Source organism: Astatotilapia calliptera, chromosome 2 (assembly GCF_900246225.1).
Source record: "Astatotilapia calliptera chromosome 2, fAstCal1.2, whole genome shotgun sequence".
Classification (NCBI taxonomy): Eukaryota; Metazoa; Chordata; class Actinopteri; order Cichliformes; family Cichlidae; genus Astatotilapia; species Astatotilapia calliptera.
In genome coordinates, this window is record NC_039303.1 from 20,297,598 (window position 1) to 20,323,249 (window position 25,652).

The 25,652-nt window shown below is 41.2% G+C and overlaps 1 protein-coding gene across 2 annotated transcripts in view; it reads left to right on the forward strand.

The window, feature by feature from the left end:
- Positions 1–25,652, forward strand: part of aff2 (AF4/FMR2 family, member 2) — a 204,699-nt gene that overhangs the window by 128,473 nt on the left and 50,574 nt on the right. For both annotated transcript variants that reach the window (XM_026186564.1, XM_026186554.1), the window contains exon 10: positions 8,264–8,301. In XM_026186564.1, coding sequence (XP_026042349.1) covers positions 8,264–8,301 — 38 coding nt within the window. The remainder of the gene's footprint in view (positions 1–8,263; positions 8,302–25,652) is intronic.

Genomic DNA, 25,652 nt, shown 5'->3' on the forward strand with positions numbered 1-25,652 from the left:
GTTTGTGTAATGTGTGCATTCAGGATTGCAGTGAGTGGCAGTATAATTAGAAAAATACTGAACAACTATGGCTTGTTTGGAAAGGTTTCCAGGAGAAAACGTCTTCTCTCTAAAAGAAAAAGAAATGGAATCGCAGCTTAGGTCTGCACACAAACTGTAAGACGTATGGAACAACGTCCTTTGGACAGACAAGACAGAAGTGGAGATGTTTGGCCATCTACGACAGTAAAAACACCCCGTCGAGCATGGTGTGCTGGAGGGGTGATGATTTGGTCTTGTTTTGCAGCCACAGGACCTGGGCACCTTGTAATCATCATATTCTGGAGTCAAATGTGAGGTCGTCTGTCTGACAGTGATCCCAAACACAGCAACAAATCTACAATGATTCAGTCAAAGTCCAGAACTCAACCAAAATATTATAGCAAGACCATAAATAAGATATCCATGAACGATTGTCTGCAAACCTCAGAATACTGTGGAAAACGTTCTTTTTCATATGATTGTATACATTTGATTGCTTGCATCGTTTGCACTGAGTTTGTATGCATATATTTATCCAATCGAATGAGATTTGGAACAACTAGCGAGTCCTACTTGTCATATACGTCACCTTCAGCCAAAGCTGAAAAATGAAGCCAAGGTAGAAGCGCCAAAAACTGCCGTTCTTGTTGGCCACTCAGTCTCCATATGCACAGCTTTATCCATATAAAGAAATAAAGCCTGCTACAAAAACAGTTTGTTCTATAGCTGATTTCCTCCTTCATATTCTCATTCCTTTCTATATTCTTATGGGTTAAAATAAGATGTGTGGCCACTTTGACTGTGCTGACACAGGCGGCTCTACCCAGTCACTGTCTGCTAATTCTAATGAATGTGGCATCAGTCACACTGAGGCCTTAACTTACGGTGTCCTGAACCAATAAGTGACATCAGCATTTTGTCTTGTTGAACTAGATTCAATTATTTATTTTATCATCAGTCTACACGTAAGACACCATCATTTAATTAATTTCTGAGAAATAACTAAGAAACACCATCTTTGAAAAAGTTTTCCGCTCCTTTAACATGACATTTGGTCTTTGTCAGCTGTTCTTGAGGTACTTCAATAACTTCACGTAAATGTGCCAAAATGACTGGATATAGCAGTCGTAGCTGATAGTGTGTCAGAGTGAATAACAAGCTTTGGGAGTCATGAGCGAATTGACTTTAGACCTGCGAGAGAGAATTGTGTAAAGGCATGGATCTGGGGAAAATTGCAAGTATGTTTCTGCAGTGCTGAAAGTATGATGTTTGAAACAGAAGTTGTTTGGAACTATCAGCAGTTCCCTCGGTTTGAGGTACTAAAGGTACTAAAGAACCTCCTCGGTTCTAAAAGATCCTGACAGGACGTGGAGGTGGGAGAACATTATAGAAGGTCACAGACAGTCGTATAGAAGATTCCCAAAAGGCTCAAGAATTTCAATTAAATAAAATAAAATGTTATTTATATAGCGCCAAATAAAAGAAAACAAAGATTTCAAGATGCTTTGTAAGGCATAGACTCTACAACTGTACAGAGAAAACCCCAACAGTCAGTGGGAAGGAAAAACTCCCTTTTAACAGGAAGAAACCTCCAGCCAGAGCCAGGGTCATGGAGGGGCGGGGCCATCTGCTGTGACCAGCCGGGGGTGATGGGAGGGAGACAGGATAAAAGAAACACCAGAAGAAATCTCAGATAACAAGAAGCGAAGATTTGAGGCTGACGTTGCTGCTAAAGGTGATTTAACGAAGTGTCTGAACACCTTTACGTTAAAACTGGATTTTTCCTTCTTTCTGTATTTAAGAAAAAACAAAAACCTGTTTTACTCAGAATTAATTGAACCATTTGAAGATGAAGCCAAGCAGCCAACACCTTGACAGGGGCTGGAAACATCCTCTATGGATTTTATTTATGCAGCAAAGTTTCAAACACAAATGGTTTTCCTCCAATCTCCCATTTGTGGCTGACATATTGTCAAGTCCCAGCAGAATTAAAAAGAGCGAGGGGAAAGGCAGCAGTGTATGGGGGACTGTTTGTTGTATTGTTTGTGTGTAGGTAACAAAAACTACAGGCTTCATTTGTCTGTGCAAATTTTATTTTTATGTGTGTTAGCGAAAGAGATATTTGACATTTTGATATAAAAACACAAAATATATGCAGTGTATGCAAAAAGGCCACAGGATTAAGTCTAATTCGACTGTTTTCACCATACATTCAGTCGCTCTCTTTCTCTCTCACGCTCTGTATTTTTTATTTTGTTGTCAGCCTGTGTGCAAGACAGACACTGGGATTGATTTAGATAAACAGAGAGGGAGGTGCGAAAGAATGAAAGGAACTGAATAAGTTAGAGGGAGAGAGACCAAACAGAGTGAAAACAACACAGACAGGAGGAAAAGACGGAGAAAGAGGGAAAGAAAACCAGATGACAGCGAGGCTGAGATGTATTTGGTGGCATTTTTCCGTGCATGCTCTTAACAGGCTTATGGCAAATGAGTGCACGGTGTATTATCAAGCTTTCTTAGCCTGAAGTAAAACACAACACGCACACATTCATAACTGACACACACACATATATGCTTGCATGTACTACACATTTGCGCACATATACATAGGGAGATGCACATACAGTGTACTCATGCAGACGTTGCCTCACAAGCATTTACACCAGCAAACACATAAATATAAACACATGCTGACAGAGTGTGTGTGTGTGTAAGAGAGACACACACACAGATGCACAGTGTCATTAGTATGCCGTGGCACAACACTGTGAGGGCAGCAGAGGAGTATGATGAATATGTTTTTGGCACAGAGCAAAAGGAGATGGAGGAGAGGAGGGAATTGAAAGAAGGAGCAGAGGAAGGGGGAGATGAGGAAAGAGGAGAGGAAAGGAGTGAGGGCAGAAAAAAGAGAGATGTTCCTAATGACTTTAGAAACTGACAGAAAAACAGCAACCCAATTACCGCTGCAGGACCGTCCTTTGTCTCTATCTGCCTGTGTTTCTCTCTGCGAGCTCGTGATGACAGATCACCTTGGTCAGAGCAAAGTCGGGCTTAAAAGTTCCGTCTCTATATGAAGGCACAGTTGCAGCTGGGAAAAGTGTCTAGCAGAAAGGAAGCCTTAAACACATCACGCCTGCTGCACTGTGGCTTAGCTACAGTAATACTGAATGCAGACGAGTTTTGTGCGTAGGCTGAGTAATGTTACACGACGCTATAATATTAAATTCAGGAAAATGCAGCTGGAGGAGATCAGTTTTAGCTGCGCAGCTTTCGGATGAATCTGTGGAGGAAATCAGGTCTAAAGAGATAAACATGCCAGCCTGACAGAGCTGGTTGGTAAAGGTTAAAAGAGCTGCATGCATGAACTAACTTGAGCTGCATGCACACTGCATGGAGCAGAGAGTTGGCTTTGTCTCCATGGGAAACTCACAGGTGTTAGTCGAAACATTAGCAATAGCTCTGCAGTGAATTAGCATGAAGAGTCTTGAACCTGGAACATTTAAATAGAATTAAGCTGATATCCTTTTTTTAGTTTGAAAAGTTGGTTTAGTTTAGTTTTCCCGACATTGGTTACCATTGTGATCTGTATTATTTTATCTATGCCTTTACAGTCACCGGGGTTCTTTGCCCAAGGATTAAGCCATTGGCGTTCCAATTGGCAGACAACCTGCTGAGGCCAATCAATGTTCAGCCAATAGTAATGGCAAACGTTTTGACTTCTGCTAGCAGGGAAAGCGCAGGAAATACAAATTTTATTACAAATTTCAGTTATACTATGATCGTAATAGGGACGAGAGGCTGAGGCACGACTACAATGTCAGTGTCTGTCAGTGCGCCCCAGGGTGGCTGTGGCTACAATGTAGCTTGCCATCACCAGTGTGTGAATGTGTGTGTGAATGGGTGGATGACTGGATATGTAAAGCGCTTTGGGGTCCTTAGGGACTAGTAAAGCGCTATATAAATACAGGCCATTTACCATTTACCATTACAATGACTGTGAGCATGTGCAATGAACTCTTTTAAGCAACTTTGATGCGTCGAGATAGCGATAAAACAGCAGCCTACCAACCTGCTTTCAGTCCGCTATCAGTTAGTGCACAGTGTTAGTGCATCAGTCAGTGATTTCATGGGGTTAATATAGTTGTTTTTTTTGTATTAATACAGCAAATATCAAATTGGCATAAATCCAAAATCTACACAGGTCCAAATAAACTCTCACAGATTTGAAACATAATTTTTTTCACCAACAGTGATGTTGTTGCTGCAGGTTGGCAAAGCAAAATGACATAAATCCTCGTCAATCTACAACAACAAACAAGTCGCACTCATCCATTCAGACTGACTCAGGCTGATTGTTTATAAATTTAGATGGTAGTTATTTTCTAACCTTTGCTAGTCTGTCTGAGAGTGATTGCAGCCAGTCTGAGTTGGACCATTATTGCTTGGAGACAGGTTGCCTCCCACCAGGTGACCTGTGGCGTCACTTTTATATCAAAGTTGCCCAGATGTTGAGGGTGTTGCACACTCAACCTCTGGGTGAATATTTCATTGTTGTAGCTACTTGCAATCAGTTGCATAAAAAAAAGAAATATATAGAAATCGATCAGTCTGTCAGTGTAATCACCAGTTGCCAAATCATTTTTACTGTGACTGAGCCTTTACGTGAAGAAAAAGGTCTACTATGTGACAGATCCTCACACATCACCTCTTCCTATCAAAATAGTTTTAAAACACTTTGCATTGGCTTCCTATATCATCTATATTCTGGACGGATCACAGATTGTAAGAAGGGAGCTAACAAGGAAGTAAAGCATTTGCTTCTAGTACTATGAAGCAGTTTTTCTGTGAATGGCTTTCTGTTTAGCTTGGCTCTTGGCGTGCACTGCAGAATGCAAATGAGCATGCAGACTACAAAATGCACAGAAAACACTTCAACTGCTGGAAATCCAGTACACATCATAGTGATGTACTCAAGGATTTGAATGTGCACTAGGTAGGAAACATGAAACCAGAGCATCAAAGGAAATCTGATTAGCGGAGCTTTACGACAAAAAGACCCACGCTGGTGTTCGGGGTGCCGTTAAGTCTGTGTAATCGACACGTGTAGAAAATATGTTGTGTTGCACAAGTGAGCAGCTCTGACCTTTTATCTATCCAGTGGCAACATCCTATTAATCATCTAAAGCACATAGTTACAGGGTGACCTCAAATCACAGTCCTGGGTGGTTTAATTGCGAAGCAGCCTCATAAATAAAGAAAAGCTGAAAGAAGTGAACGGTGGGTGTTTATGGAGAGAACAAGGACGACGGGACAAGTGTCAGGACACCGCTTTCACTACAACTTTAATTAAAGCTCAAAATTGGGTTTTTGAAATGAATATGTTTACTTTTAGCCTTGGTAGGTTTTTTGTGCCTGTATAATCACCAGTTTTGCAACTAAATGCAATTGTTCATTTTTGGCGTAATGCTAGGTGATCTCAGAGTGCAGATCATGTCCACTGCTGTGACTTCCATCAGAGATTGGCAGACTTCCTGCAGAAGAGCAGCAGTTTAAAAAAAAAAGAAAGGACAGAGGCTACCAACGAACCTTGAAATAGAAATATCGCGTAACAACGAGTCAAAGCAAGCTAGACAGCACAAACAAATAGAAGTATAGAAAGGCATCGATCAGTGAGTTCAAAAGCCTGCCGAGTAAATGCAAAGTGTTAAAGTGACTACGTGGGCTTAAAGGCAGCTGAGTAAACAGAGTCCTTATCATGGCTAACACATCGCAAAGAAACACACTTGTTCATATGTTAGCTGTCTGTTGGACATGATTGAGATCACAGCCATCAAACCAAGCAGAGATGCTCGTGTATGTAACAGGACAGATTAAAGACTGACAATGTTCACGAACAGGAAAGTGTTCGGTGGACTTGCTGTGTCAAATCCAGCTGGCATCGGAGGGAAAGATGCTAAAATACAGTCGCTTTGTGTTCCACTTGTGAAAATCCAGCAGCTCCTGTATTTTCAGTAACGCAACCTCCTCACAAGAGTTGCATCATAAATTCAAGAACTGAGTTCAGGTGTTAGAAATGCTTTTACAAAGTCTCTCACGTGAAAGTAAAGTGACACCGTACAAGACAAGCAAAGAATTCATTGTTCGCTTCCTGTTTAAATTGGTGTGGGGGTGTTTAAAGCCTTGTTAAGACCGTATTGCCGGCCCCGCTGTGAAACATTGAGATGTCTCGCACCCACACGAGAAAGGCGAGCGAAGAGGGGATTTTAGAAATATAATCATATACGTCTGGAAAAGCTTTAAGGTCTGAATCGTGTTGCTTTTGGTAAAACAGCTTGTCCCTTTTTGTCGGGAACAATGCTCGCAGCCGTGTTATAACAGAGGAGATTGTGTGAATAAATGCTGGTTGGTTTGTTCTTTATTTAAATCCAAGTAAAGCCACCAGCCAGCTAAATATATTCACACATAGATCCTCTCCATGAGCCCTGCAAGCCTCCCAAAGCCAAAGATCTGAGGAGGTTTGTTGTTCTAGCCTGCAGCTCCACATCGATCTATCAGAAACTTCACTGGTCCAGTTAATCACCTTATTCCTAGAGAGAGAGAGAGAGTGGGGGGGGGGAAACAACAACAAGCCGGAGGGAAGAAAAGGTCCTGTTTTTGTTTGAGTAATTCATTTTAATTGTTGGGTTACAGTGCTTGAAGAAAAATTAATGGCTGATATTTGCAGGAATTGAGTTTACTGTTTTTGTTTTGTCGCTCTAATTGATGTAGCCATGCGCAAAAATGACTGGGAGGCGTCAGAGGGAGGAAGAGAGGACGGGGGAGAAGGTGGAGGCTAGGAAAAGGCTTCACTGACATGCTTAATCACCCCCCACCCCAATCCCCCCTCCCCCTTGTTCTTTTTGCTGAAAGGAGGAAAAGTATGAATAGAAATAAAGCAGAAGCTCGGAGTGAAGAGAGAGGGCAGGGAGGAAGCGCGGAGGAGGGGGCGTAAAGGAAGAAAGTCGACTTTACTGTCATTAAAATGACAGTAAAGTCGACTTATAGAGGAGAGCTGATCGAGGGAAGGTGAGGCTAAGAAAGTGAAAAGATAGTTTGTGTTTTCTGGAAAATAATTAAGAAAAGCAACACACACACATGGTTACACTGTCGTTCAGTACAGAGGGGTCGTATCACGAACTCATCTACACTGAGTGCAGCAGCTGGAAAGGACGACTGTAATCTCAACTTTTCTCAAACTAGAATTTCAAATTTAATCTTAAAATACTCTGTCATACATTTGACCTTTGACCTCTGAACAATAATGCTCTATGTCGCTATTTAAAAGCATCGAATAGCATCGCCGTTGTTTGTATTGAAAACGTACAGACCAATAGGAAACAACATAGGGAGAGTCTTTGTTGTGTATGTTACAGGTTCTAATCATTCCCGACTAACTTTTTGTTGGAAAATCAAATAAACTTGTGATCAACAACTTTTTTCCATGATGTTTATTATTAAATGTTTAAACAAATTTTTACTAAACTATGAAAAAGCTATGCAGTTAAACTATGCAACATATGTTTTATATCTACAAAAATAATCCTGTGCCAAGCCAGCACGCTCTCTGAGCAGCATTTACTTTTAAGGGAATGGTAAGACATCTGTAGTGCAGTATAACACGTGCATTTAAAGTATTTAAAAAGAACAAAGAAAGCGAAACAAAATAAGATACCATTGCCTTAAAAGTAAATGCTGCCCTGAGAGCGAGCTGGGCTGTGTCGTATTTTTTTGTGGGTTTTTTGTGCTCAATAAATGTAACGAATATTACCACACTGTTCCTGATGTTTGTTAAAAGATGTTTTAGAGATACATAGTTACACAGACTGTGACGATTTGGGTTGATTTTATTTCTCTTTTTTGACACAGTGTCTAGTATCATTTAATCCAACCAAATGAGCGCATTGATCAATTTATCAGCGCTGTCTGGAATTGATTTGAATCGAACCATTAGGTGATCGATAGAGGCACGTCGCTCCTCGCTCGTCCTTGTGGAATAACTGCATCCGTCACACTCGGGAGTTTTAAAAAATGAACAAGCTTTCATTTGTTTCTTAATAAGAACATTAATCAGATGGCGAGTAAAGTCAGTGACGTTTATCACACGTCGTATTGTGTTCTCACCATCATCACTGTCTCAATAGTTAAACATAATCTATGAACATGACTTCTGATTTTTTCTTTTTGTTGTTTCTTTTTGCGACAGGTGTCCGACAAGCCTAAAGCCAGAGCCGCAGCCCTGAGGTAAGACAAATAACCAAACGCTGCACTCTGCAGCCTCGTTTTTATCCTCACAGAAAATAGCACTCACAATAGAGCTGGCGTGCAAGCTGCTCTTCCACCGAGAGCAACCTGGGCTAAGTAAGACCGCAGTCAGATGTCGTGTATTACTTGTTGTTTTGGCAGAGAGAAATAAGGCAGATCCACATATGGCCTGCATTAAGTCAAGTAGCCGGGGCATCATGCTTCTATATGGTGTGGCAGCCAGCGAGTCTTTGGCAGAGGGTGTGAGGTTAATGGAGTGTGTGACTTTCAATATCAGCCAAACAACAAGCTATAAATAACTGTTCTTGCCCTGAAACAGGCAATTGAGGTAGCTGTGGTCAGTGTTTCTCTTTCTGTACTTGTTTTTGAAAGCACGGTTTAGGAGTGCAGAGCCGGCTCACACAACCCTCAGCGTCTAACACGTCTCGCTTCAGTAAATATCCAACGTTTTAGCGGGACGTTGTTTGATTTTTAGGGGTTTTTTGCTATATGAAGTTAATCGCAAATGCAGCCGCTATTAAGTCTTCTGCAGGTGTTGCGCCTCTAATTCACCGAAACATCTGCGGCGACAGGTGTCCGTTTGATAAGGAGAGTCAGCGGCCTGCACGCTTCAGCTCTAACATTCAGATTTAGGCAGCAGACTCGCTATTTGTATCGCAGGGAGACTTTGCAGGGGCTCTGCGTGTAGACTGTGGCTCTGAGGAGGAAACATAAAACCCTGCGTACATGTATGCATGCGTTATGTTTGAAGGTCAGCGAGTAACATTTCCTCAGGCTCTTTTTTAATAAATGTGGTCTCGTTACAGCTTAACACACATTTAACATTTAGATGCTTCTGTTGTTCGTTCGAGTGTAGGGCACCTTGTTATCGATGCTTTTTGAGTTTCCAGCGTTTCCTTTTTTGTTTATTATCCTGGGTTATGGGATGTAATGCATTGTGCATTAGCGTAATCTTATTTCTGCCAGTTGTTACTGTAGATCAAGCATCAGTAATAATCGTCCTGCGGTATGTTGTAGTAAATGAACAGCTTATTCTTGATTCAGCTGGTTAAGTGGCACATGTACAAATGATTTAAGACCTGCATAATTAATGAACACGTTGTTCCTGATTTGTTTTCTTTTCAGTTCATTATTTTTTCCCACCACATTGTTAATCATTACTCTGCAGCGAGGGACCTCCCAGCCTCAGCAGCTCTTGTCCTAAGGTTGTCATCCACTGGGGGTCGGGGTCTGGAGCATATCCCAGCAGTCTTAGGGTGAGAAGCTGGGGTCACTCTGGACAGGTTTTCTAGTCAAACAGGCAAACATTCACAATCACGGCCAATTTAGAATAGCTAGTTAACCGAACATGGATGTCTTTGGACTGTGGGAGGAAAAGATTCTTCTGTTGTGAGGTGAAAGAGCTAACCACTGCACCGCTGTGGCTCCGTTACCTCTGAGTGTATCAGAGTTTGGATACTTTCCTCCCATATAATAGGTTGTTAGTGTCACAGTCACACCATGGAAAACTGTGGTTGTATGATCAAATTATTGTGGCCATATGCAATGTACTCGTGATCTACTTGCATCTTGTAATGGTGGCTTTGAAGACCAGGTCTGCACTAGTCCACTGTTGTCAGATTGACACTGGATGGGGTTAAATTAACAATTACATGCGACCTGTGTCTGTTAATTTGGTGATTAGCTGTAAGAAATTGGTAAAAATGTCAAATCTGTATGCATAAATTCACATTAAAGAGAAACTCAGCTGGTTACATTCAGTTTCCAACCAGCCTCGTAGATTTGAAACAGAAACTCCTCCATAAATAGTGACATAGTTGCTGCAGGATGGCAGTTTAACTGCAGAGTGACACGGCTGCTTCATATACGAATATAACCAAAGTACTACGAGTCGGCAACCAGCTGAGTTGTATCGCTTACTGCGAAAAGACACCGTAGACAAGTTGCATTTATTGCATTCATAGTGCAACAAACTGGGATAGCATTTATAAATTAGACAGAAATGATTAGCAAATCTTTGCCAGTCTGTCTGAGAATGATGAGTCCATTGCAGTCGAAACAGGTCGCCTCTCGCCACCTGTGTACTGGACTAACCGTCTAAAGTTCTCACCCACAGACTGAGGCTAGGGGTGTTGCATGTTCAGGGCAGCCATGAATTTTTCCAAGATGCACCGATGTTCCTGTACTGTTTTTACCCCAGTGTGACTGAGCAATTATGGAAGCAGTTGATTATAAAACATAGTTTTATTATAACAGCTGCAACCATCTATGGCTTGTATAATAACGGGAGCAAAGGAGAAGGTGAGAGATGATGCTGCCGAGCGATGCTCCACCATGGCAGGATGTTGGGGTGGATGGATGGGTCCAAAAACAATCTCTTGAAGACTGTCAGTGTTTTCAGTTTCCATTTCCGTTTTCATAGTTGAAGCCGTTTATTGGCCAGCAGTCATAAAGAGCATTGTGATATCAGAAGTACAGGTTTAGGGCTGATTAAACAAATGTTTTAGTCGCCGATGATGAGTCTAGCTTTCTCCAGAGGACTGCATATTTGTTGGTGTTGTTTTTTTTTTGTAATAATTAATGAATTCATTATTTTTTTGTAGTCTGTCATGTCTGGCAGCTTTTGCAATCAGAATTATGATCTCCACTGTTGTGCCAAACATATTTGCTTTTCCAAGACAAGCTCGGTAAGATCACCTGGTTCATCTTTTTTAATGTATTTAATTGTGCTTCTCTTGTTGCCACTAATTGCATTCTTCACTAAGCATACAGGGAGTGCAGAATTATTAGGCAAGTTGTATTTTTGAGGAATAATTTTATTATTGAACAACAACCATGTTCTCAATGAACCCAAAAAACTCATTAATATCAAAGCTGAATGTTTTTGGAAGTAGTTTTTAGTTTGTTTTTAGTTTTAGCTATTTTAGGGGGATATCTGTGTGTGCAGGTGACTATTACTGTGCAGAATTATTAGGCAACTTAACAAAAAACAAATATATACCCATTTCAATTATTTATTTTTACCAGTGACACCAATATAACATCTCCACATTCACAAATATACATTTCTGACATTCAAAAACAAAACAAAAACAAATCAGCGACCAATATAGCCACCTTTCTTTGCAAGGACACTCAAAAGCCTGCCATCCATGGATTCTGTCAGTGTTTTGATCTGTTCACCATCAACATTGCGTGCAGCAGCAACCACAGCCTCCCAGACACTGTTCAGAGAGGTGTACTGTTTTCCCTCCTTGTAAATCTCACATTTGATGATGGACCACAGGTTCTCAATGGGGTTCAGATCAGGTGAACAAGGAGGCCATGTCATTAGTTTTTCTTCTGTTATACCCTTTCTTGCCAGCCACGCTGTGGAGTACTTGGACGCGTGTGATGGAGCATTGTCCTGCATGAAAATCATGTTTTTCTTGAAGGATGCAGACTTCTTCCTGTACCACTGCTTGAAGAAGGTGTCTTCCAGAAACTGGCAGTAGGACTGGGAGTTGAGCTTGACTCCATCCTCAACCCGAAAAGGCCCCACAAGCTCATCTTTGATGATACCAGCCCAAACCAGTACTCCACCTCCACCTTTCCGGCGTCTGAGTGGGACTGGAGCTCTCTGCCCTTTACCAATCCAGCCACGGGCCCATCCATCTGGCCCATCAAGACTCACTCTCATTTCATCAGTCCATAAAACCTTAGAAAAACCAGTCTTGAGATATTTCTTGGCCCAGTCTTGACGTTTCAGCTTGTGTGTCTTGTTCAGTGGTGGTCGTCTTTCAGCCTTTCTTACCTTGGCCATGTCATGAGTATTGCACACCTTGTGCTTTTGGGCGCTCCAGTGATGTTGCAGCTCTGAAATATGGCCAAACTGGTGGCAAGTGGCATCTTGGCAGCTGCACGCTTGACTTTTCTCAGTTCATGGGCAGTTATTTGGCGCCTTGGTTTTTCCACACGCTTCTTGCGACCCTGTTGACTATTTTGAATGAAACGCTTGATTGTTCGATGATCACGCGTCAGAAGCTTTGCAATTTTGAGACTGCTGCATCCCTCTGCAAGATATCTCACTATTTTTGACTTTTCTGAGCCTGTCAAGTCCTTCTTTTGACCCATTTTGCCAAAGGAAAGGACGTTGCCTAATAATTATGCACACCTGATATAGGGTGTTGATGTCATTAGACCACACCCCTTCTCATTACAGAGATGCACATCACCTAATATGCTTAATTGGTAGTAGGCTTTCGAGCCTATACAGCTTGGAGTAAGACAACATGCATGAAGAGGATGATGTGGACAAAATACTCATTTGCCTAATAATTCTGCACTCCCTGTATATCTAATTGGCAGAGACACTGCGGATGTAACATTGTCATCAGTGATAAGTTTTCTGAAGGTGTTAAAGCCCATTTTCATTATTTTAAGACATGTTTCCATTTATCTTCCAGGGCTGTGTGGGCTCCCCGGTTTGTCTTCTTGCTAAGTGTTAACATCTTTGGGGAACATATCACCTACTTAATCATTAGAATAAAAAACAATGTTAGATGCATTTTTAACATCACAGAACATTGGAAAGAATCCATGTAAACAGCTGATTTTGGCACCGGGATCAATTTTTCATAAGTTCATCTTTTACTTGCAATGTGTTGTGAAGCCCAGACTGGTGCATTAGGATATAAGAATCTTTTATAAATGAGGCTCGTTGTGTTCACAATCTGAGGGCATTAGTATTCAAGTCTGGAGTGTGACTGTGTGTGTGTGTGTGTGTGTGTGTGTGTGTGTGTGTGTGTGTGTGTGTGTGTGTGTGTGTGTGTGTGTGTGTGTGTGTGTGGTGTTCAGTAGATTGGGCTGCAGAGTGAATGGGCTCATTAGCGGTAGCAGAGTAACACATGGCCTGGGGCACACACAGACACACACTCTCTTTCTCTTTTGCTTTGCTGTCTGTCTCTCTCTCACACACACACACACACACACACACACACACACACACACACACACACACACACACACACACACACACACACAGATATCTGTGGGGATGCTGGGACTAGAGATGCTGTGAGCGATCCACTGGCTATATCCCCCCGTGGAAAGCAACACTCGCTGTCTCACCCACACTCCTCACACCATCCATACAGACACGCATATTTTTTTAGTCCTTGCTCTAACAGCGTTACCCACATACCAATCGTTATTGTGCCACACACACAACCACCCACCTTAAACATCCCACCACAGTGTATATTAGACTGTATCATTCTTTTATTACTTCTCTGTAATCTTCACAATCTCTGCTAGCTGCTTCTGTTTTGTGCGTTATATCCCGTTCACATCTTTCATCACACTGGTGAGGAAAATCGCCTCCAGTGATATGAACTGGTCTTTTTTTTGTGATTATTTTAATAGTAATAGCGTTCGAGTAGTTCTGGGTGGGTAGTCCTAGTGTTATTTTAGTTAGCGGTGTGAATGGTGTTGAATGGGTTTTACTGAGAGCTCTTTGATGTACAGGTCCTCTGTATTCATAACTGGGGACAGCAATAACTCGAAACCATTCAGACACGGGCAAATCAATATGCTGATATAGTAAAGCTCAACAATGATGGATGTGCTTGCATGAGCAGTAATGAAAACAGGCTGCTCGTTCAGGCTGTCGGGTCAGGAAGTTTAGCAGAATGCTTTGACACAGAAGAAGAACCTACTTTTAGTTCATGGGAAAGTTATTATTATTTAATGAGACCTTATTTCTCGAATAGCAGCTTTTCTTTCACTTGTTGTATTCTAAAGGTGTTCAGATTATATAGAAAGTCAGGATGGGGACAGACGTTAACCACGGGCGGTATATTTATGTAAATGTAGGACCGCTTAAAAACGAATGATGTGAGCAAGAAATAATTATGGGAAATATTAACCAAATGAGAGAAGAATCCAAACGAAACACCTGAACACTTGAGACATGCAGACACATGGGAAGGTTAACAACATCAACATGGGACAACGGGAAACTGACACAATATATACACATGAGGACAGACATGGTAACACATGGGGAACGCAGCAGGAATGAATTAGACGTGTCGAGACAGGGATAGGAAAACTGAACACACTGAACACAGGACGAGACGCTGTCAAAATAAAACAGGAAGTACAACACTGAGACCGTGACGAAGATGTAGGAACTTGTGACACGTAGGGCGAGAGTTGTTACACTCTAGCCGGTCGCCGAGCTGTTAATAAGTCCCCTGAAAACATTGTAGAGCTCGTCAGTCGAACGAGCTCATTAAGGGTGTCCTGCAGATATATTAACACAGACGCTGCATCGCTCGCTGTTTGTCATCGTGGCGATGCTTGAACACAGCCACCATGTTGCTCACCAGCAGGCCGGCCTCTAGGGAGGCAGAGGTCTATACACTATCATAACTCATAATATCATTATAATCAAGTTTGATTTGTTACAAAGCCTACAACTATATGTATAATACATATGTGGATGCTTATGTAGCTACAACTCAAGTATATGTTTCAGTTAATTGTAGTAAAAGAGAATCCAGCACCCAGATAATTTAGGAGTATTTAACATAATAAGACGTTCAGCTACAGGGCCAATTAACCGTGGCACTTTCAGTGAAACATTACTTTAAAAAATTTACATAAAGCAGCATTAGCTGAGTTTAAAAGAAAGACTTAGTGCTTATTGTGATATATCAAATGAAACACACAGAAGAGGTTATTAAAAAGGCTGTAAAACCACTTGCACAGTCACATGCTCATATATTAATTTGTGTGCTGAAATAGATCATCTCAAAGTTAAGACTAGTGACTGAAGTTAGTGGGAGTAAAGAAATACCTCGACTGATGTGACAGGTTATACACTCACCAGCCACTTTGTTAGACACACCTGTTGAACTAAGATATCTACGTGATTACCTTAACTGTACTTTAAGTAGTCGTGTTTCATTTCTGTTGTAATGTAACCAGACGTGAACGCACTGACGTTGGTGATAAATAATGCAATCATGTTGGCAAGTTAAACAGACAGGTTAAGCAGTATCATGCAGCTTGGCGCAAGTTCAAATGTAAAAACACCTTTTCAAACAGTGTCACCCCTGCTGCTGCCAGGGAACATTATGCTACATATGTAGAAATGGAAACCTATTATAGCCTTCCCCACAGTAGCGCCCGGGGCAAACACACTCTCACACAAGCCACAAATACACAGATGCACATGCACGTATCGCTGAATCCTGGAGGCCGAGAGAAGCAACGTGAAGGTGAAAACAAAAGGTTTTCTTCTGCAGATTTTAGTTTTCATGCAGCCGTGCTTAGTAAATGCTTAATAAATGCTGTATCTGATTTTCTTTGGTTGAGTTATATTGTTAGAATTTATTGATTTACTCACCCGACTAATAATCTTCTTACCAACAAGGAATTTGTATTTCCAGTAATTATTGATAGATGTGTACACTGGTGTCCCACAACAAAGTAACAGCAACAATTTCATAAATCATGTCAAATTTTCACTTTCTATCCTACAAAGACATGCGTTAGGTAAACAAGCACACATGCTGGAGCGTGCACACACGCGTGATTGAGAGGGAGATGGAGAGAGATTATAAAGCCAGCTGTGCGGCAGGAAGCTCTGCCAAGTGAAGGGCAGAACCAGCGAGCTGAAGGCAGATGATAAGATGACAGATGAACTGAGCCCAGATGGCCTCCACATCTTCACTTCACAGTCCCATAATGCTGTTGTAATTGTGCATATTTTCACTCCCTTCTCCGGTTATTTGAAGAACCTGTAGTTACCTGTTCAGCATGATCACTTTTCCTGCAGCCTCTGTTCCGTCGTGTCTCCGCTGGCAGCAGTTTATCTGAGCGGTGGCCTGTCTGGCTCAAAGCCATGCGCTCTCTTGTCTAAAGAGCCTGATCAATTCAGTTTAACAGCAAAGGCAAATGGAACATGAAAAAACAATATCAGCAGCTGTCTATTGTCTCTTGATTGTCCTCCTTGCGTTTAATACCTGCTGGTTAATTAATGGTGACCAAGTCCAGAGTGAACAGTACAGTGTAAAGCTGATGGACCCTGGAGAAAGACCAGAAAACAAAACCTTTCTGAAAATCTGATGTAAATATCACTATATACGATGAAAGTATAACTTAACCATATACAGGATTAACTATATCTGGTGCCATGATGGCACCGGTTCCGACATAAACGGTAGTAACCAGACCGAAAAGCAGCGCACATTTCGGTGCTTTATTTTGTTGCTTTTTTTTTCCTGAGCTGTGATACACTTTAGATTCTAGCCAATCATTTTATGTTTCCGAGGATAGTAGGCGGGTCCAGGTACGTACGTTCTTTTAGAGCAGAGCTACAGATTAAAAATGCCCAAGGCAAAGCGGTCAAAAGTCTGGCTTTACTTCACAGCAAAAGATGCAAACTCAGCAGCAACAAGTGCTTTAAGCTGATACTGTGATACTGTCAAAAGAGGTAACACCTCGAATCCAATGAAACACCTGGCGACGCATAGCGTTTTTTTTAAAAGCCCAGAAATGCGCCGTATTTGATAGCTTGCTGCGAGACCTCACACCGAGCACATCTACTGCGGGTGGGTTGCCTGTTATCGGACCGGGAGCAACATCCCCCAAAAACCCGAAGAAGAGAGTCCTGGCCCCTAGCCCTGCCAGTGTAGCAGAAATGATGAGGATGATGATGGCAGCAGCAGCCGTTCTTCTCTGCGTGAGTAGCTTAATGTTGTTCGTGTGTAATTTACGTTGAGTAGGCTAACCACGTTATTACATTAATGCATGTAAGGTGAACTAGCAAACATCATCATAGCTACATGCGGCTGTCTTCTTGTTTGATGGCAGATACTCCCTTCACCCTGGCCAAAAAGGCTAAAATGACCAAAGAAAAAGTGGAAAACAGTTAAACATGAGAGGTTTTTGGACAAAGTTTGTGTTTTTTCCATTGTTTAAGCACTGCTTCCAGCCAAGAGTGATGCCATATATGTCCTATAGCTGCAGAAAAGGCTAACATTGTTATCCTTTTACAAAAAAACAGCTGAACATGAGAGGTTTTTGGACCAATTTTGTGTTCTCCATTCTTTAAGCACCGGTTCGAGCACCGTTTAAGCACCGGCACCGTTTCAAAAGTACCGGTTTGGCACCGGTATCGGATAAAACCTAAACGATACCCATCCCTAGTCTTAACTTCTATGGAAGCTGTAAGGGTCGACTTTGTTTTCCATAGGACCGCACATCTATTCAGTTAAAGCACAGAATCAAACAACAGTTGCCTCCAGCTGCTTTATATTGATACAATAATAGAGAAAACCCCAGGAATTAGTGATAGTGGGAAGGAAGAACTCCCTTTTTGTCAGGAAGAAAATTTCAGCTGAACCAGGGTCAGGGAGGGGCATTACAGACAGCGTGCAGAGTTTGATATAGATATAGACTTTCAGCCTGTTCTCACAACAATATAGTGACGATTTGCCACGTCCGGAGGCGTTCCTGAGGAACGCGAAAGGTGACCTTCAGCATTCATATGCTACGTGCTGGGTTGTGGATGAAATCCAGCAAAAATGATGCTCCTGCGGTCATACACGTTCCAGCCATGTATCCTTAACCCTGTAACCTTATCCCTAACCTTAACCAGCACTCTAATGACGTGAGATAGTGTTTTCCAAAGCAAATTAAGTAAAACGAACGTACATGTGTAGATTTATTCCAAACTCATGTTTCCTCATTTTCCGATCTGGTAATATAGGGACGTGCTGGGTGCCCGGAAGCGTAATATACTGACGTTTTGTCACCTGGTGTAAAATGTTACGCTTTGGGAGTGAGAACATGTCACTATTTTAACTAAAGTATTCTTAATTTAAGCACAAATCAACCTGAATGCAAAAGTAATCTTAAGCTTGTTTTTGAAAGGGGCTGCTTCAAATCATGATGAGTCATAAAGCAATTAAACAAAACCTGAGGTTGAACTATAATAACAATCATACATGTCTAGTCAGATTTAGCTAAAAAACAGTATAGTTCAAGTTTAGGAGGAGACAATGACTTAAGTTTTTTAAAAAGGCCCTTTCACAGTGTACACACCTCCTCATGCACTCAGACTACCAGATGTGTGTGGCTGTGTAAACACACTCTGTAACCACTGCTGTGTTTTTGTGGTCAAGCTGGACCCACAAACAATGAGGCATCATGACACTAAAAGACAGATATTCTGTACTTGAGTAGAAATACAGATACTAGTGTTAAAAATACTCCAGTAAAAGTTGAAGTACTCATTCAACTTCTTTACTCCAGTAAAAGTGAAAAAGTACCGGCTCTGAAATGTACTCAGAGTAAAAAAGTAAAAGTAGCTGATTTTCTGTCACCTATTTTTATGCAAAGTAGGCTGAACCTTGTGCTGCATTCATTTAACAATAAAATAAAATTAGTAGATGGGAATAATAAAGTTACTCAGCTGGAATCAGGAAAGAGAAAAAGAAGGAAAAAAACATGTTTATTTTCTGAGGGTGACTTTGCCTCGAAATAGAAAACATGTGTAGGGAAGAGGTTCAAGTAGATTCAGCAGGTGGAGGAATCCTAGAAATCAGTAGTAGTGGCTCATTGTGTGGGAAAGAATCACAGCTCATGATCATTTCTGTTCAGAGCTCCAGCAGATTTTTATAGCTCAGGCTGTGATCAGCTGACCTGCTGCTGCTCTGAGGTTTACTGCTCTTTGTGGATTTACCTGATTTTAACAGAAGTTTCATGAGCTGATTTTCATCCTCGACACTGACACTACACGGTCTATGCTGGCTTTGTATTAGACAGTATGAAGTTGGTATGAAGGTAGAATTCGGTCAGTGGATCTCAGCATCCTCAGCTTAAAATCATATGAATCTCTGCTCCCCTCGATGTAACCAAACTCTGCCCATGAAACCACGGCCGCTGTGCACCAGTCACACTGTTCTTTACTTTAAATCCATCACAGTGCAGCAAACTAACCTGTTTGTCCTGCACTGAACTGCAGAGGATTTTCATGCAACCTTAAATAACAACCTCAGTTTGGTTTGTAGCACATTTCACAATATGAAAAAAACCCATAATGCCACATGTACTTTACATTTCCAGTTCATCAAACAGCGTCCTTACTATTAAATCTACCCTCTGTTCTTCCTCTCCTGCCTTTCTTATCTTTCTCCATCTCTGAGTGAAGTCAGCTCTCTTCCTTTTCTGTGAAATACAGCAGCTGGACCTTCAGTTGTTTGTTGAACTGATAGAAAGGTTACATTTGAAATCACCTGACACTTAAAAAAATGTAACTCCCTTTCTGCTCGCTCGTCTTCTGTATGGATAGAGGCTGAAGTACCGCAACTTACAGACACCTGCAGTTTTTCGGGTGTTGTGCCAAGAAATTAATAAATAAAAACACCCAATTTAACCCCTTCAACTATGCCACACAGGGTTTTGGGGTTTGTTCGTTTTTTGCATCTTTCATGTCTTTTTGTGCCACATCTCCTGGTAATAAATGCATTTCATGTGTTTCAGTTTGGGCTCAAATCACTTTGATGTTTGAAACCCGCCGTGATGTGAAATAAAAACCCCTCAAAGCGTTAAAACAAAAGTAACGAGCCTGTTTTGAAAATGTAAGGAGTACAAAGTACAGACATTTGTTTGAACATTCAGGGAGTAAAAGTAAAAAAACTACTCAGGTAAAGTACAGAACTGAAAGCTCTACTTCAGTACAGTTACTTTGTTACCTCCCGACTCTGCTGAAGGACCAGCATTATGTGCAGCGTTGCAGCTTGCTGTAGCACAGGACTGTGACCCACACACACATTTTCCACACGTCTCACTGGTATGATGAAGAAAACAAAACCTCCAAAAACCAGGAATTACTTCTACCGAGCTCTCCCCCTTGACCCTGTTGATAGTTCCAACCACGAATACTTTGTTGAGTCACTATTTAAAAGGCTGCAGCCTTTAAATATGTGGGTGTCGTGTGGATCTTGTGAGGCCCACTGGACATATCAAACCAACGGATCACTTTGTCAAGGCTGTAAGGCTTTCATTTCCCCTGTTGTGCCTGTGATTTTATCACACAAATAAACAGACACCGAAGCTTCTGCTGGAGCCTGAAGATCTGACAAAGGCTATTTTGTAAGTCTTATCTGTGTTACTTATGCAACGTTAACACAGGAATACACAGGAAAAAACCCAGAGCGAAGCCTCTTTGTCCTAAATAAGCAAACAGGTTTGATGCTTACGACATAAACAAGGACAGAAACACTAATTGGAAGCACTGAAGAGGAAATTGTCTTTCGGGTAGTTTGTATACAGGAAACATATGTCCTGTCACTTCCTTTATATACAGCCTTATAACACAGACTGAGCTGAGTGATTATAAATACATGAACGAGGTAATATAAGATATTATGGGAGACAGGATATCAACAATAGGGATTTAATAATGAAATAAGAGCTAATATCTCAAGCTCACTCAGAGATAAGTGACATATGTTTCACCGTTTCTAACTGACAACAAGGGGAATGTGTTTGGAAAAACTAGTAACTCAGTGTCCATCAAGTCATCGGCTCAGACACACTAATGCACTCCTAGATGAAGTTTGTATGTCTTAACTTGAGCTAAACATCTGAGGCATGTACACGAGACGTCCACTTAAAAGCTGCTCCGTCAGTCTGCACCAGCTGGCGCCGCATTTTAATTTGGCAACAACGGCGGCATTAATTTATTTCTGACGGCTTGATGGCTGATTCCTGAGGAAAGAGGAGGAAAGCAAGCCAGATGTAATGCTTTCACACGCATACTCATCTCCTTTCATCTCCTTCCTTCAACACATACTGTTTATGTTGCCAGAATAAAATAGGCTAGAGAGCACTCAACTGAAAATCCCATTGAGAGTAAAAGACGCTCACCCTCCTCCTTTAACTTCACTCGGCGCTCTTTAAACAAAAACGAAACACATCAGAGCGGAAAACGTAAACTCGTGTCGGGCAGTTTTTGTCTTTTGACGAATGACGAGCTGAAACAAAAAAGCCTCCCATTGGATGCATTAAATGCCCTTTGCACCGTTTGCCCATAATGTTTCTATTGTGGTGTGAAAAAAGACATTTTATGTTGCAAACGTCTGATAGCAACACAATGAATAATTTAAAAAACTAACATCACCCAGGTCCACTTAAACAGTTCTGCAGAGGGAGCCCGGCACTCGTACAAGTCTTTCCAGCACTAATGACAAACAAGTGCAGCCTACTTCGATGCAGCAGATGCTCAGCTGATGTTTGTTCTCACCTTGATTTCTTGCCAGATGTCTTATCGGCACTGTGGGCTAGCTGCCCACCGAGGAGAGTTAGAAAGTAGACACTCATTATAAATAAGACGGTGCTTTATATGAAAGCAAGCTCCAGTTTTTCCTGGAGCAACAACAGAAGCAGATTGTAATCCGGCTTAAGAAAAAACTGCTGACCAAAAGACTTCTGCCTGCCATCAGGGTCACGTCAAGTCCAGTGTCATATTTTGGGATATTTGGGGGTGAACTTTGAACTTTGCCAGATCTTTTTGCACAGTAGTGGACAATCAGTTTGCTTTTGGACCTTTATGTAAACTAAATGATAACTACTTAATAATTCTCTTGAAGAGATGCATCAGGTAACGTCCTCTTGTAGCACTGATTTAAGCCTCATTTGTCCAAAAGTTATTCATTTGTTAGATGGAAAAGAAAGAGTGGCATACTGTAGTCGCGCCACAGTCTGGGTCTTTTGGACTTGAATCAATAATATTAATGAGCCTCCTCTGCAAGAGAGATCTGCTGCTGACTCAAACACACTTGGTTCTCTTTGGTTACACATCAAAAGATCTTTAAAGGCAGTAAGGGACATAAAAACGTCGGCTTAGACTGAAGTCCAGGTTATGTCTGCTGTTACCATCTGTCTGGCATCTCAACTCATTTCTTCATTAATCTGAGCATAAGCAGGATCGTCACTAAAAAACCTGACAGTCCTTGTTTTCAGTTTCATGCTGAAACAATCCAGAAATGCAGTTTCTCAGTTAATGTTCACAACATTCGTCACATTGCCTCCCATTTCCTTATCGGGTATCTGACGGACACAACACTCACCACTCCAACATAAACACATACTAGACTTTAAACAGTGATATTGGGCCAAGCTGTATAACATCTCAGATTCTGACTAAAGAGAACTGAAGGAGCAACAAGTGTTTAAAAGATCATTGTCTGAGGATATAATCCATTATTTGTTTTAATCAGATTGACAGTGAACAGTAAAAAGCAGTATTAAGAAACTAGAAACAGAAGTTATTTTTCATAGGTACTGCAAATATGAAAAATAAATTAGTGGGGAAAAGCACTACAACTGTAGTCTGGAAACATTAATATAATTATAATCATTGTAAAAAATAAAGCTGACTACTGATTTCACCTACCGTGGATTATTTTTAGAACATAACTCTCGCGATAAACGAGGGGGCGCTGTATATCAAAGTAGCGGGTAAGGCCTAGCAGACTCAATCCGGTCCACTCGCCTGTGCCGAGACACCGATCAGCCAGCGCTGACTCAGTTATCATGTTGAGTAGCCCTTCTCATTGTTGTCATGAACTGGATATCGTCTTTGTCCTGCCTTCCTCAAGAATCAAGTAAAAATAAAAAAATAAAAGTTGCATTAATATTTTACTTAAATCTGTTAAATAATCAGAACTATGACTCAGAATTCTTGAATGAAGTTTCCCTCGTTCTGCTCGATGTGTTCAGATGACATATATTCACTATATCAGCTTTAGGGCGTCAGCATGTCAGTTTGTTTGTAGTGTATCATGGCGCCTCCCAGGGGTTAACAGAAGATGAATTAATACATCCGCTTCTCATCTGGATGCATTTGGCCTCATCAATAAATTTCCCCCAGGCATAGGAAAGGTTACCTAATGACATTTAAGCAGCACTGACATTAAGCAGTATATACATAACCATCACAGCACATGAAGAAAATCAAAGTCCCCTGTTACAGGAAAAAAAGAGAGAGAGAAATAATTGGGAATCATATCACTGACTCATTTCCTGTGTTACTGTGATGCTGATTCACCAGCCAGGCAAAGAAAACCAACACACATACATGAAGCTTTCCTGCGTTTCTTAAAAATACTTTCCGAGGGTGCCTTCGTATGTCTTCCAAACACACAACTGGCAGAGACTGCACGATGTAGGGTATGCATAGGGGCGCACACAAACATGTATACGAGGGTTTAACACAGTGCTTTGCCAATATTGTTTCAACCGGTTTGCTATTTATTAATTTAATTTAATTGAAACTGAAAGAGAGGGAAGACAGAGAATAGATGAGTAATGATAGAAGAAAAACAGGACAGAGACTGCATTCATACAGTCTCTGTCACTGTGTGTGTGTGTGTGTGTGTTGCCCGAGGAACAGTTGATGGATTTGCTGCTTGACTGCTCACACAGATTGGTGCCTGCTGTGATGGCAGCCTTGAACTGAAATTACGTGCACACTCTCACATACACAAAGGGAACTACACATAATTGCAAAAAAACTGTGTGCGCGCACGAGTGTATTTGTGTGTATTCTTAAGTTGGGACGAGCGGGCGTGTTGCCTCCAGGAGGCCATTTAAAGCTCTGTGGAAGGATGGATGAACACAAGGCCAGCCGAAGCACCAGAGAAGATGAGACAGGTTCAAAATGCTGTGTTTATGCATTGATTAGTAGCTAGGCTTTTTTTTACCCACTGATAGGTGCGTAATTTTTTAGCAAATTAGTCATAAAGCAGTCGACTCCTCTGATTATTATCTTTTGTTCAAAAAAGTGTGTGAAATGTTTTTGAAGTGAAGAGAAAACAGGGATTAGTTTAAACGTCCTGAAGGATCTCAGAGCCGCTTCCTGAGCTCAGTTTTCCAGTTACTCTGATGATAGGCTGAGATCATAGTTCATCCAGGTCTTGTTAACTCCTCCCTGATGACACAAATGAGAGGTGGACAAATAGTTTGGTCTTGAAAGTTGTGAAGATTTGTGTTTTGTTCCCATGTTTGGGCTAAACAGGGATAGCAGGGAGAAAGAACGTTCAACGACACCATCTATTAATCCACCAATAACGACGGAGCCTGAGAAAAGATTCTGTCTTACACAAAAACTACTTTACCTCACACTCATTTCTCCCCAGTTCCATCAGGATATATGAGTTTTTATTAAATGCCACATACGATCATTAGCTGACATCAGGTGTTTGAACCAGGTAGCTGTGAATTCCCTATGGAGACGCTGAGGACAATAAATTGTATGTAAAAGTAGCTATATTGGACATATATGTTCAATTAAATTAAAGTGTGTCAATAATCTGTATATGTATGTCTCTTTATGTGATTCTTATTTCCTTCTGTGGCTCTTAGTGTGATTTAATTTGACACCCTTGATTAAAGAATGAAACACATTGGTTAAAAACTGAATGACCATTGAATGAATGGGATCATCTCTAGTGGAAAGTTACTGAGACAGTGTTGTTTAGACTAGAATGAGAGAACTTCTATAATAAAACTGTTAGGGGCACACCACCATTTTGAGATCCACGGCAGCGTGTCATGCAGGACGCATCTCCCTTTTAGAAGTAATAAAGTGTTAAATGGTCTACTGAGCAGTGTTTTGTCTTCCATCGGATGCCTCTGAGAAATCCAAAGAACTCGGTGAAGTGTTGATATTTACAATTGGGGGCTCGTCCGGGATTCCAATAGGAGGCTGAGGAAGATAGATTGGGCGATCTGGACACAAAAGAAGGTGTTGATATTTACACCTTCTTTTGTGTCTTTTTCTTCATTTTGAGTATAAAGCGATGAAATTAAATTGTCATACGTTGTACTTGGGTAGGGGTTGTGGTGACACGGAGATTTATTTATTCATTTTAAAAATGGAGGCAAGCCCAGAATTTGTAATAAAACACTGATAATGTAACGATATTGCAGATTATTTGAATGTTGCATACATACACACACAAAGGCAAATATAAACTGGAAAAAGGGATAAAATGTAAATCATTCAAATTTCCCGCCAAAACTGCTGGTAAGTTATCATAGCCATCATTTGGAGTAGATGTCCCCAAGCCCCACGGCACGGACCGTGGTCGTTTGGGCCACAAGACTTGAGGCTCGGGTGTGAACTTTATGGGTTTTATTGGTTTTTATCGTTAACTCGGTTTCCCTGGGTCTTTTCCCGTGTGTTATGAATAAATCTTTTTTTTGGTACCAGTACTGGTTTTATTTTGTTGTATTTATCCGCAACACCTTAAAGGTCGGTGTGTGAAAAT